This window comes from Fistularia commersonii, chromosome 30 (assembly GCF_037954325.1).
Source record: "Fistularia commersonii isolate RoL2024-O1a breed Wild chromosome 30, RoL_Fcom_v1.0, whole genome shotgun sequence".
Classification (NCBI taxonomy): Eukaryota; Metazoa; Chordata; class Actinopteri; order Syngnathiformes; family Fistulariidae; genus Fistularia; species Fistularia commersonii.
Window position 1 is genome coordinate 2,407,485 of NC_141313.1, and position 13,598 is coordinate 2,421,082.

General features: G+C 46.1%; 2 protein-coding genes across 8 annotated transcripts in view; one reads left to right on the plus strand and one right to left on the minus strand.

Moving 5' to 3' along the window:
• Positions 1 to 2,352, plus strand: part of LOC147216064 (sodium bicarbonate cotransporter 3-like) — a 30,555-nt gene extending 28,203 nt beyond the window's left edge. For 3 of the 6 annotated variants that reach the window (XM_086178065.1, XM_086178067.1, XM_086178069.1), the window contains one exon: positions 345 to 1,153. In XM_086178065.1, coding sequence (XP_086034191.1) covers positions 345 to 426 — 82 coding nt within the window. In that variant the 3' untranslated portion in view covers positions 427 to 1,153. Of the gene's footprint in view, positions 1 to 344 lie in introns of all 6 variants that reach the window. The other 3 variants (XM_086178070.1, XM_086178068.1, XM_086178066.1) reach the window with 2 other exon arrangements.
• A 1,057-nt stretch (positions 2,353 to 3,409) lies between these two features.
• On the minus strand, positions 3,410 to 9,034 carry LOC147216065 (homocysteine-responsive endoplasmic reticulum-resident ubiquitin-like domain member 2 protein). 2 transcript variants are annotated; one of them, XM_086178074.1, is made up of 9 exons: positions 8,956 to 9,034; positions 7,935 to 8,216; positions 6,396 to 6,473; positions 5,846 to 5,959; positions 5,578 to 5,708; positions 5,398 to 5,490; positions 5,036 to 5,317; positions 4,322 to 4,436; positions 3,410 to 4,244 (listed from the first exon to the last, which is right to left on the minus strand). In XM_086178074.1, the coding sequence occupies exons 2-9, from the start codon at positions 8,079 to 8,081 to the stop codon at positions 4,077 to 4,079; spliced, it is 1,128 nt and encodes a 375-aa protein (XP_086034200.1). In that variant the 5' UTR covers positions 8,082 to 8,216; positions 8,956 to 9,034; the 3' UTR covers positions 3,410 to 4,076. The 2 variants fall into 2 exon arrangements, with proteins under 2 accessions (XP_086034200.1, XP_086034199.1); XM_086178073.1 differs by having other exon boundaries at positions 5,578 to 5,711.
• Between the last annotated feature and the right edge of the window lie 4,564 nt (positions 9,035 to 13,598).

Sequence of the window (13,598 nt, forward strand, 5' to 3'; positions counted from 1 at the left end):
GCTGGATGTTTCCTCCTCTTCTCGGCTCTCCAAGGTGTCGATTGCCCAGAAGGACGTCTTTCTAAACCCATGCAGTTACTCGCTCCAGTTTGACTTCATCACAAAGATTCAAAAACCGTCAACAACAGCGACAGATTTTATTTTGGAATTGTCTTAATTACCACCTGCATATTTTAACACGGAGCGTTCGTTAGAAACTTGGCGCCAGCTGCTACCTCACCTGAGAAATTCACACGTTCGCCTGTTTGCCTCCGCCTTCGGCGTCTCGACAAACACACACACACACACACACACACACACACATACTCATGCTGCTCCCGTCTGCCCGCTCTCTTGTGACCCAGCCAGGAGAAGTTGGCCTGCGTTAGAGTCAACATGAGCCCGGATGCCCTGGAGGGACGTTCCACCGCCGAGACCTTCTTGTGATTCACGGGCCTCCGGTTCCTCCCGGAGACCTCAGCCGGCGCCGCCAGGCAGGCGGAGGGGGAGGGCGGCGGTGGTTGTATCTCCTCCGCGGGCTCCCGCTTGTCGCCGCAGCCCCTGTAAGCCCCCTCCGACACACACTAACACACACGTGCACGATGTTTCTGCCGTCACCTGGTTTGACCTCAGACGCCAAAGGAGCGGGCCTCGCCGGCAGGGACCAACGTCGAGCTTTCCTCCTCCACCGGGTTTCCGTTCCCGCCGGCCGAGCACACCCGACCCCCCCTCACACACACACACACACACACACACACACACACACACCACCGTGGACGGTGTCTGCCCGGGTCGTCAGGTACCGTGTAACGCACACCAGCCTCGGGTCTCATCGAACGAAGCCATTCTCGGACCGAACCTGACTCTTAACGCCACTGAAAACCAAAACAAGAGACACATAAGCAGAAGTCCTCCAGCTAACACACACACACACACACACACACACACACACTCGTTCTGCAAACGTGATTGTAGGGTTTACTGATGAACCGTCTCAGTATTTATATTGCTGCTCAAAATATTGTTCTCACTGTAACCTTAACTTGTAATACGCTGTGATTTACTGCATGTCTATCTCCTTTTCTTTTTTTATTTTATTTTTTTTTTTTATCTGTGACGTTTTAGAGGCCATGCAAAGGCTGTGCTGTACTGGAAGCACTTTGTCCCCCCCCCCCCCCTCATCCAACCCCCATGATCGTTTCTTACCCGAAATCTAATTTTAACGTTTAACCTTCCCTTCCCCGTGCCGTGCATCGGAGCTGCCCAGTCAGTCGACTCAGGAGTCTGGGAGGACGTCTGGCCGCCGCGCTCCGTGTTTGTTGCCTTCCTCCCGTCACCGCCGCCGCCGCCGTCGTCGACCGCGAGCCCGTTCAGGCGCGGGATTTAAGAAAACAGTGAGTCGCACCTCCTTTTCTACCTGGTCCGTACTGTCGTCGGTCGTCGTTCGTGGTGTACAGATAATGTTACGTGTCGCGAATCGATTTATGCAAAACATTTCTACAGTGAACGTTTAAGAAAAAAAAAACAAACAAAAAAAAAAAGAGAGATATATTCAACAAAGCTGTTCTTATTTTGCTAAGTGCGGTCGTGTTTTTAGCAATAAGTGCTCTGTACGGACCCGCCACACCGGCTGGTGTTTCAGGCAAAGAGTGAATCGTGAAACTGTTTTTATTATAATTATTATTTGTGCTTCATCGCTCCGTGCGACTCTGTGGCCAGTAGCTTACGTGAGCTGTCCGCTAGCGATCACGTGACCTGGGAGCGGCGCCGTTCGGTCACAGACGCTTCCGTCTAGTCTTGTGTCGTCCGTGTTGAAAGTGGTTTTCCTGAGCCAGCGATGTTACTCAAGTCACCTTCCAAATGTAACCCCAAAATACTATTTGTTTTCAAGTATCGTATCTGAATATTGAGGCACCTTGCCCTTCCGGATGGTTCGACGTCTCGTCGGTTTCCCCTCCTGTCAACATCCAAAGGAACAAAAAGGCACATTACCTTGTAAAAAAAAAAAAAACGAGATAATCCAGTGTTTTAACGTGTGGCGCCGCGGTTTCAGTTTCCGTCTCACTGAGTCCAAGGAAATAATGACTTTACTGCGGAAAGTTCACGTCAACATCCACGAAACAAGTAGCAGAAGCTTTGGAGTAAAAACAGTCGTGTTTCTTTATTGGAGCGTCTTCACTCGAGTCTTTGACAGCATCCTGTGTTTGCCTGTAAAGAAATAAAATAAATGATAATAATGGGAGTACACATGGATTTGTACCGTCATGGCATCGGCGAAGCACACACACACACACACACACACACACACATCCTTGAGGGTGACTTTTTTTTCCTGTCATGCCACGACGCAAAGCAATAAAAAAAACTATCTCTTTACTACTCGTCTCTGCCTTCCTCTCCACCGTTATAGAAGTTATCATTTATTTTTTTTTTACATGTAAATCACTTCCATCTTTCAGCAAACCAGATCGCTGTTCTGGTTTGGTGTCACGTTTCAGCCAGAGTGGGGCGCTAGACAACGTCACGCTTCCTGCCGGGCCGGAGCGACCATTTACGGCCCCGGGGCCACCGATGACCGGGACCCGGACGATCAGGTAAACCGGAGAAAATGAACGGAAAATTTTAAAGAACGCCCCGACCGGCCGGCGGTGGAGAAGACGAGTGTCAACATTGAGTCATCGTCGGCTCCGGGGCCTTCAGAACGAGGCTTTGTCCGCCGGTTCGAGAATGTCCTCGCGTTTTATTCATGGCTCTGATTCACCTTCTTTAATGAGTCCTTGGTTTCACAAAAGCCCGAGACGGACGGGAGGAAGCATTCTGGTTACGGCTTCCTTTTATTACGTCTCTTTCAGCGTAACTCGGCTCAAATGTTCTTTCCTCAGAGGTGCGTCAGCAGGGTTCTAATGAGGCTGCGTGAGGTTCCTGGTAGCCCACATCATGGAAGTTCCTCTTTATCGGTCTGAAAAGACGCTCGCCGTGAGTACAAATATAACGGCTGTATCAGGGGATCGTCTGGATTGCGCTCGCAGGTCACGGACATTTATAATTCAAGCTTCCGTTTTGGAATCTTAAACCTTAAGAAAATTTAAAAAACTCACCCACAATATAAATTGTAATAATTTATCTATATGTTCGCAACGGTGCAATATTTCATAACACTTAAATGTACAATATTTTTTCATACTCTTGTGTATTATCTTTCACTTGGCACTTAAGACACTTTATAGTTTTATATTTCTTATTCTCCCCTAATTTTTTTTTTTTCTGTTTATACAATTTTTCTACCATTATTATGTTTTTCTTATAACTCTGGCATACCAATTTCCTTCGGGATAAATAAAGTTATTCTTATTTTTTAATTAGAAGAGACGTCATCACTATGAGGAAGAGCAGACTGAATGAATGAAAATAGAACTCATCAGGAGCCATATTTGTTACCATAAGGATTGATTTTTAATACACTATTATTATAAATGCACATTACATTTTACATGTAACGGCAGCCAGCGATCTGTCAGACACGAACTCTGCTGGCTGCCAGTCGACGCCGACCCCCGGGTCGCCTCGGAGAAATCCATACGTCCAAAACGCTAAAGAGAAACCGGGACAATTGAAACAAAACTATACGGTAGCTTGCAGCTCTTTACAAATAAAAGTTGTTTTTCAAACAGGTAATAACGTGATCGCTCTTCCGTTATATAAATGTTGCTATTTTACACGTTACGGTAAGTATTTTCTAGCTTGACGCAACGGAATCCCCGACACGCGGCCTTTCGCCGCGGACTCGTTTGACAGTTCAAACATTTAGAGACTTTGTTCGTTTTAAAAAAAGGTTCTTTCCTTTCGGTGCGTCGCCCCGGGCAACCGGGCCTCACGTTCAGGCTCGTTTGTATCGCCGTGTTGCGATTTTGTTTGTGAGAACAGAGAAACCTGGGTGCCGTGGAGACGGCAGGTTCTCCGGGAGGAAGCGAACATGCGGGTTTGTGACGGAACATCGTCGTGATTATTAATTCCCACCTCTATCGTATCACACTTGTTTTTTTTTCTAGAGTATTTTTTTTTTCCCAGCACGATGGCGGGATGTGCACCGCGGCGGCTCAGTTGGCGGCGTTGGGCGGCCCCTCTGGGATGAGCGACATGAAGAAGGTGATGATGAAGGAGCAGGTGGAGGACAGGAAGCCTGTGTGTGGGGCGGCGTTCGGATCCTCCGCCGCTTCCTCGCCGCTTTCGCCGTCGTCGTCCGAGCCGTCGTCCGTCACTCGTTCCTGCGGGAGAGAAAGACGTTTTTATTTATTTTTTCGATATCGATCATTTCGTCGGACCGTCGGTGAAGGTCGGCTACCGTCTCCTGGACGTCGTGGTTCCGCAGCTCGCCCTCGGCCTCGTCCTGATTGGCTCGGTCTCCGGGGAGCTGGAGGTCGTTTTCCAGGTTAAAGGGAAACCAGCCGGCCTGGTGCCTGCAGGCGGAGGTAAATCAGCTGTCGCTCAATTGTGATACTCGAAACACACACACGGCATACTAGTAATAAGATTTTGAGTTATTTCTTACCGATCAATCGGACCGATTGAAAAAGGTGTTTTTCTATCTGTCGGAGGATCATCTCCCCACCCCCCGAACCCATCTGTATCTTAAAACCCAGGCTGAGAATCCCTGCCTCACACCTGCCGGGATGTTGATTTTTCTGATGAAATAACATTTGACCGCAAGTCATATTTTAGAGTAAATGTATGAAACAGCAGAACACAGAGGACCTTCTCTCCACCCTGTCAGTCACAGCTCAGGGTTGAGCAGACCTGCCTGTCTCCTGCCCTTAAAAACAAAACCGTAATTTATGTGCAATGTAATTAAAGAGCAGGTCATGTTTTAATACACGAGAACCAGGATTTGTGTCATCAACGTGCCTCTCGGCCTCATTTCGAAGCGGGAAACCCTTTCCGCTCTTGGCAGGGAAGAGAAATCTGGACTTTGTCAGAGCTTTGGCTTTTCTTCCACGCGCGCACGGTGGCCGGGAAAAGGTTCGGGAAAAGAGCGTGGCGGCCGGCGTGCCGCACTCACAGGTAGAGCACCAGCATGGCCATCGTCACCATGACGAAGCGGCTGAAGGACGAGTAGAAGTACACGATGCTGAGTAAGATGGCGGCGCGGGAAAAGGTGTACACCCAGTCCAGCCAGTCGCGGTTCAGCTCCTCCTCGTTGAGGATCTCTCCTCCCTGGGCGTTCATCTGGACCTCGGGGTTGCGGTCCGCCTGGGCCTGGGGGTTGAGAGGGTCGGGCTGGCCGGGCCGGGCCGGGAGCTGGTCCGCTCTGAGGTATCGGGAGGATTCGGCCAGTAACTGACTGGAGAGAGAAGACCAGGATGGTTCTTCTGTTGTCCGGGTGACGGCGAGTGTGACATGCGGATGAAGGATGGGACTCACTAATGCATGAAGTAGTGGTGGACGTACAGCTGCTGCCACCACATGAGGGTCATGGGGCTGTAGTAGGAGGGCGTGTTTGCAGGACGGGTCCAGCTGGAAGGGAAACATTTGTGAGAACAGCAACACGCCAGGGGTGGGTTTTAAAAACGCCCGTGGTTCTCGATGTTCCGCCGCACCAACCTCTGAATCAGCTGCGGATACGTGTGATGGTAGGGGAAGGTTCCGGCTCGCCGCCGGAGTTCCTCCGCGCCGGCGTCCGTGGACGACGGGCCGTCTTGAGCGGGCGGAGACGGGCCGGCGGAGCTCTGAGCCTGCTGGGAGGAGCCGGTGAATGTCAGATACGTTTCACGGATCTGTGACGCCGCGTTTTTACCCTCGGAGGGAGGAGCTGACGACACCAGGAGAGCGGGATGATGACACATAGAGGGGATGGTGGGAAAAGACTCACCGTGGGGGCGGCTGTGGTCTCCTGTGACTTGGCGCCGTGGCTGCGGGGAGGCTTCGGGGAGCTGGGAGGGGTCCGGGAGGGGCAGACCAGGTGGAGCATGTGGTACTCATCCTGCTGTGGAGGACAAGGCGGACAAAAGTTCAAGATTCTGAGCGCGTCATGTTCCAAAGACTCGCCTCAGAACTATTATTTCACAAACAGACGAGCCTTAATCCCTGATCTGCTAAGACCGGAGGCCAGAATGAACGCGCCACGAGCGACTTCTACATGGAGATTTACGGGAGCGGAAAATGAAACCTCATTCTCTGAGCTCTGAAAGATCTACCATGGATGTTGGCGGTCTGAGCCTCTGTGGTGGACACTAGAAACTTGGAACTTTTGTGCAAATCTGAAGGGTCTGCTGAGTCGCCGCCTGATTACATTCAGGATGACTCCATATTTTGATGCAGCGTTGAAATTAAAGGGAGTAAACCATTTAGCATTGTGCATTTTAGCATTGTGTGTATCTGCACACATTACAATACATTCTGGACAGTCAAACACGACGTACCTTTCTGAGCACTTCTTTTAAAGTCAGGTGGTCCAAAAGTAGCTTCCCAGAATAAACCAGCCTCTGATCTTTGGAGCTCTGACAACCAAAATGTCACAATAAAAGAAGAGAAAGCCGTATCAGCAAAAACATCGAGGGTTAATATTGCACTTGTGCTTATCATCTGAAACATTCACCCTGCAAACAGGGTCGCAAGTGTGCTGTGTGGCCACAGTGAAGACTAATAAGCCTCCGTTCTGCCGCCTCCCTGAAGATTCAGTCATTCTAGATTAAGCTGTCCACGGGGTCACGGGATCAGGAGACCAAGTTTCAGTGTGGGAGGACAAGAGAGGAGCAGATCATAGCAACCTCAGTTGGATAAGTGGGTCTTAACTGTGGATTAAACTCACAGCGCAACAAGGTCACTGTGCCCGCACCCAATGTACGGCCACATTGGAATATAATCAGGCCCATTTTCTATTTCTGGCTCATTCAAAAGTCAGACACCACCCCTCCCCTGATTCTGAGTTGAAGCCTTGTCGTAAAATACAACCTTTTAAATGCCAACTAAATTACCCGGACCAAAGCAGTGAGGAAGAATGTTCCAGCGCTTTGCCAGGGAGCACTTTGTCCTTGTGTGCCGTGGTTGTCCCAGTCATGAGCAGAGGAAAGAGGCCAGAATCCTCCAAAAACAGCAGTAACCTAAAGCCAGATGTGCAAATGTGATCCACCTAGATCTATTTTTGGTGATCAAACTATAGACTTTTTCGACCGCTCCCCTCTGACAGGAGGTTGCGGTCCATCAGGACCAAAACTACCTGCCATAAAAACAGTTTCTTCCCATTGACAGCCTGCCTCATAAACACTGACACTGGGCCGACCCCTCTGACGCACTACCTTGCACTGCTTTGCACAACCAACCACGATTGCCCTGATCTCACTTTTATTTTTCACTTACTTATTGCCTGTTATTTCTTGTCTGTTTAGCACCGTCAACCAAAGCAAATAATAATAAAAATAGTAAGAGTAGAGGAATAAAATAATAATAGAAATAATAAATTCCTTGTAGTTACAAAATGACTTGGCAAATGAAGCAATTCTGATTACAATTATGTAAACACATTTTTAAAAAAAGCGGGAAATTCGACTAACTTGAATGTTAATTGAAGCTAATCAGTTCCCAGCTGTGCACTTAGCAGAAAATCCCATCTGACATCGACATTGTAGACACACCCACAGACATTTTAGAGTCTCCAGGCCAAGAACCCAGATACTCCACGGGGATCTGACTGGAAACCTCCTTGCTGCGAGGTGGGAATGCTGACCGCCTCCCACCCAGATAGGTTTTAAATACGGGGAAACCGTAAACAAACTAGCTTGAAGGGACATCCCACTGATTTATCTGTGAAAACAAACATCTTGACGTTGAACAAACATCTCAAGAGTTACAACTGATCAAGGTATATTGATCAATAACTGATATTCTGCTGGAGAATGTGTCCTTAGACAGGATTTTTGGGTCTGCTTTCAAACAGGCAGGAGGTCAGCGGCAGCACCCACCGGCTTGCTGGGGTAAACGTGGGACAGGTGGGCCTTGAGTCTCTCCACGGTCCAGTCCTGGTGGCAGTTGACGGTCTGATCGTCGTACTTCTGGTTGGGAGCCCTGATGACGAGGGTCACGGGACTGTCCACGGCACCCTGGTCCATGGCTCAGGAGCATTGGCCTCCAGCAGGAACCATGGACGTTCTGGAGGGCGGCGGGCCCGGTAGGGGGTCTCTGGCTGCAGTTCTCGGGTGAGTTGGAGGCTCACACTCCGGGGTTATGTAAAGGTCATCAGCATCCTTGGGACAATAACAAGAATAATAATAATACAGTTTATTTAGGGCGCCTTATTCGACACTTGAGGATATGTACACTGTACAGACATATAAATATGTCTGTACAGTGTACATATAAATATGTCTGTTCTGTATATTTCCTGTGCATCGTGTATTTGCAAGTGTATTTGCAGTCCCTATGTCCTCTAATGTAAGTCGCTTTGGATAAAAGCGTCTGCCCAATGTAATGTAATGTAATAAATATATGCATATACACACGTATATATATTTATACAAAATGCAAATTTAAAAGAACTTAAAAGTGACAAAGTGGTGCAGAAAAAAAGGAAAACGAATAAATATGATAACAACAATTGCAGGGGACCGCACTGCTTCAGTTCAAAGGAGCAAAGTATTTCAGTGCAAACCCAAAACGAACGGTGTGGGCGCGTCAAAATTGACAAGAACAAAAGTAACATTGCGGGCGACCCGGTTTACTTGTTTGCAAATTTAACTCCAAAAGTCGGAGGCACTGAAACTGTTAGATCGGAATCAACGTTGTCTATTTTCGACTGTTTCCTTTGGAAGACCTAGCCGTCGAAGCTAACGTTAGCCTCTCCGGGCTTCCTACCGGGTTAATGCTTTACTCCAGGAAAAAACAACAATAATAATACTAAAAGATTAGCAAAACAAGTCGATAACAGATATACCGGGTACTGTGAGGGTGTGTATCATAAAATATATGTATACAGGAGTGGTTTACCTTCCTTGTTTACTCCCAGTGATGGTTATCAGTCCTGCTAGCGGCTGCGCTACTTCTTCTTCTTCGTGTGATTTCGCAGACGCCTCCCGGAGGAGGAGGCTCACTACTGCCACCTAGTGGTCAAACGTGCGAATTACACCCAAAGTCACCTGCCAGCAGCCCGCTGGATTTATTGTTTCAATTTAAGAGGCTATAAAAATGGTTTATTTAATCATTAAAAACAGCCTCAGAGAAATAGATTTACAATTATGCCCTGGGACTGAGCTGAGACATTTGTCATCCGGAGTCAGCTATATTAAGCCTGCAGATAAGGAGAAGGTTCTCAAATGGTTATTAATATAAAAGCGGTAGGGGCAGGGGAAACATAATTCCCGGTGTGTAATTTTCAGACAGATTTAAAGCACCATAATCAGGCTACGGAGGTTTCAGCCACAAAAAAAAAATCTTGTCAAAGTGTGGGATTTTTAGTATTCAATATAAATTCGCCACTCAACATCACGGCATTATTTTGCTTCACAAGGGAGGCTTTTTTTTTTTTTAAGGAAACACACTGTGTGCATTTATGGGCTACACGCACGCTTTTGAAAAGCTGCAGGGGTTAACAGGACATGGATTAGTGGTGAAGAACTGTGCAGAAAGGAAACCCTCGCAGTTGCGCTGGCCTATGATGACCTTCTGTGATGATGCATTCGACCTGCTCAGAAAATGGGTTTGTCCATTTGTGTTTGATTCATCTGATTCAAGAGACCTTGCAGGCTGTTGTACAACATAGAACACTCCAAATTACTATTTCCAGAGCGGAAAAGATCATGGCTTACTTTCCTGTTTTTTGTTTTTTTTTTCAACCATACTAAAGGAAAGAAAGCCGCACGTGTGCAACATCGCTTTGAATTTCCGCGTCTGGATAGAATTTCGTTTTTTCGCCGGATTTAACTTCTTCGATCTCGACCCAGATTCCGTCCGGGTGTCCCAGTTTTCGCCGCCGGTCATCTGTCTATATGGATCAGGCCTGGAGAAGACCGGCAACGGTTCCAGATCCCGCCCCACATCCACTTTGAGTCCGTCATCTGACCCGACTTCTCGGAGTAAACACTATTAAGTGTTGCCTGACAGCAAAAAGGATTCTGACAGGGCGACCTTTCTGCGTGGAGTCTCCGCGTTATTCTCCGGTTTCCTTCCGCGGTCCAAAAACATCCAGGCGTGCAAATGAGAGGGTGAAAGGTTGCGTGTTGGATTGGCACCGTAAGCAGCACAGCCACTGAATGCATCTAAACATCTAAAACTCCATTCGAGAATAAAACATCATGAATCGTATCCCACTAAATACTTTAAACGACGTATTAAGAAAGGCAAGAAAAAAAAGAAATCCTGGGAAGGGAACTGTTTATTTGCGGTCCTTTTCTCGCTCCGTTAACACCCTTGTCGAGTCTCTGCGTGGCGTTTGCTTAAAAAGATGCAGAATTTTGGAGGTGCTTTTGGTGCTTTTCATTCCCCCTTCCTGTGTGTGTGTGTGTGTGTGTGTGTATGTCAGAGGCCTGTTGGTGATGCTGCAGCGCGTAGTTTGTCGTTTTTCAGAATTTAAAAAAGTGCGACTGGTCGAAATGAGGGCAGCCCCAACAAAAAGGCTCTGACGTTGATTGTTGTCCCTTTTTAGAAAAGGATCTTTAGAAACCCAGTCGTCCCTGCGCTTCGAGGAGAAGCACGGAGGATTTTTTTATTTTACACTCCGGCTGTGTGTGTGTGTGTGTGTGTTTGCGTTAGTCTGAACAAAACAGTACTAGATTAAAAAGGAACATGAGCGCAACACACTGACGTTCGTATTAATCTCATTTAACGGCTATTATTCATCATCAGTTTAGATTAGCTTTATTGTTGTTACATATTTTCAAATACACGGCGTTAAAATACAATTTAGCAGCAAACAAGATGTGTAAAAAAGAAGCAGATGCAGAGAGAATAAATAAATGAACAGTATGACACAACTTATTATCCATTTAGAGCTAGCCTAGCATAGCCTAAAAGTTAACCTACTGTCAGTGAAAAATTACAAATTAGCTTTAGATTAAGATTGAGATTAAGATCAACTTTATTTATCCCAAAGGAAATTGTTGTGCCAGAGTTTCAATAAAACATAACAATAATAAATAATAGTAGGAAGGAGGGAGAATAAGAAATGCAAATAAAATATAAAGTGTCAAAGTTAAGGCTACAAAGTGTTTTAAGGTCTTAAAAAGTACAAAGATTTGAATATTCCCTTCGGCTGAAGGAAGAGGAATTAAAAAGTAAGATTTTAGAGTAGAGAAATTTAGAGAAATTAGAGTAAGTGTTATTGCTACGGATCTTTTCTAATACCATTATCGTCCAAATTCAAACCTTTTCCTTTCTTATACTTGTCCGGTGCTCAGGCTCCCTCAAGAATGTTATCGACCGCTACCAAAACGTAAACAATCAAACATCTCTCCTGCGCTGCCACTGTACTCGCCGCGTATATATTGACGTGGCAACTTCGAGATATTTTCGTTCAATGAATATTGGTCTCATTTTATTTATTGGTTTATCAGGACAGTGTACAATTCCTTTAATCACAGAGGCAGAGATGTTTGTACCAGATTGTAGCTCATTGCTAATTTCCATCTGTTGTCCTGGGAAGACAATACATATGTAAAACTGTACAAATAGACGATAAAATAACCATACAATTTATAAATAGGCAATAAAATAAGTATTTTGCAAGTTAAAAGTGCAATGTAAAATGTGAATGAAATGTGGTGACATCATTAGTTGTGTGTTCTCAAAATACAGTATCTCTGGACATTATTAGTATTAGTAGTGTGAGCATGTTTTGTGCTCCAGAATCCAATTTTTAACGGCCCGTGCAAAGATGTAAACATCAGTCATGTTCTTTAGATTGTCTGGAAGCCCATTCTATTCTCTGGTGGCTTTGTAGGAAAAAGCAGATTGAGAAAAGGCAGGCTTTCTTTTAGGTCTTAAGAGGAGGTGGGTCGGCGTTATGTAAAATTTTGTGGACCAGACGGACATCAGAGTACCTGTTCAAATTCTCGAAACTTAATATTTTATATTTTTCCGAGACATGGCAATGATGATAGTGCCTTGGCTTTTTATCAAGAATTTTCAGGGCTTGATTATGTAAAGATCTCAGAGATTTTAGAGGTGTTAGGTTAGCCTGAGACCTTAGGTTAGCCTTGAAGCTAAGTGAAGGGTCCAATACACCTACATATTTGACCTCTTCAACGTTTTTGATCATACGATTATTCACGTGAATATTTGGGAAGACATTTTGATTTTTTTTTTGCTCGAGAAATACATTGTGACCGTTTTCTCAGTGTTCAACGCGAGGCAAGAGTTGCCATTGTGATGGATCGTTTAGCAGCAACAGAATTAGCATCAGAACCGTTAAAAAGGACCGTATCATCAGCATACATTAAGATTTCTACATTGCTGCAGATGGAGGGCAGGTCATTAATGTATAGACTGAAAAGTAATGGACCCTTGGGGCACGCCTGTTGCACAGGTTGTAAACGGTGAGGTTTTATTTTTGATTTTGACTTATTGGTAACAATTCGATGGGTATGATTGAAACCAACGGTCAAAGTCGGAACCCCTGTCGTAGCCTGAGTCTGGCTTCCCTGACCTTCTCTCCGAAACATCTAACATGTGCCGTCCCTCTGATGGACTCATTCCTCTCCATCCTGGTCACTCCCAAAGAGAACCTCAGCATCTTCCTGTCTTTTGGTCATTGTCAGTGTTTCCAGCCCATCAAACCACTGTCTTGTCCAACTTTCACTTACTGACCTTTGCACCAAACCAGTGGTTCTTATATGCTCATTTGCCGAACCCCTTCTTTATTAGAATTTTTCTTTTTCCAAATTGAAGATAAAGGTACCATGTTTTCACGACTGTAAGGCACTCCGCACTAAAAGGCACAGTTATGTGTGCCATTACTGTATTAACACACATATAAGGCGCACCTGATTATAAGGCGCACCTGATTGTAAGGCGCACCTGATTATAAGGCGCACCTGATTATAAGGCGCGGGTTTTATAGACAATCCACGCCCACACTTCCCTCTTTAACGTTCTCATGGTGTCCTCTGCTACGTCCGCCTTACAACAACACCACACACACAAGCATACAAGTGTGCTTATTTAAAAATAGAGCGGGAGCAAAACTGAGTTTGGTATTCACATTTTTTTACCGGTAATCATCATCAATTGAACCCATGGAAGTCCTCATCCTCTGTTTCGGATTTGAACAGCTGCGCTAAATCTCCGTCAAACATGCCAGGTTCACTTTCTTCACTGTCAGAGTCACTTTCGGCTCCTCGGAAATGATGCCGGCTTTTGCGAAAGCTGGAACAACAGTGCCGGCGGACATGTTAGCACGAGCATCTACAATCCATTTGCAAATTGTGGTGTAACTCTTAGTGAAACCGTGGTCTCCAAGAAGACTTTTTGTACCCCGTTGTGCTTTTAGCAACGGTGCTGGTCCCCTTCTTCTCCACAGTGAGACTCACCGGGATGTCGGAAGTGATGTGGCTGGACATGTTTGTCGGCCATGTTTTCAGGGTTGTTAAAACAAGTATGTTCTGCATAACGCACATACACGTTCTTTTATATACAAT

Coding starts and splice junctions, on each gene's coding strand:
- LOC147216065 (XM_086178073.1), bottom strand. CDS start 8,081: ATGGACCAGGGTGCCGTGGACAGTCCCGTGACCCTCGTCATCAGGGCT. Junction 6,474..7,934: donor ACGTTTACCCCAGCAAGCCG/GTGGGTGCTGCC, acceptor TTTGGTTGTCAG/AGCTCCAAAGATCAGAGGCT. Junction 5,712..5,845: donor AGACCACAGCCGCCCCCACG/GTGAGTCTTTTC, acceptor GGCTCCTCCCAG/CAGGCTCAGAGCTCCGCCGG.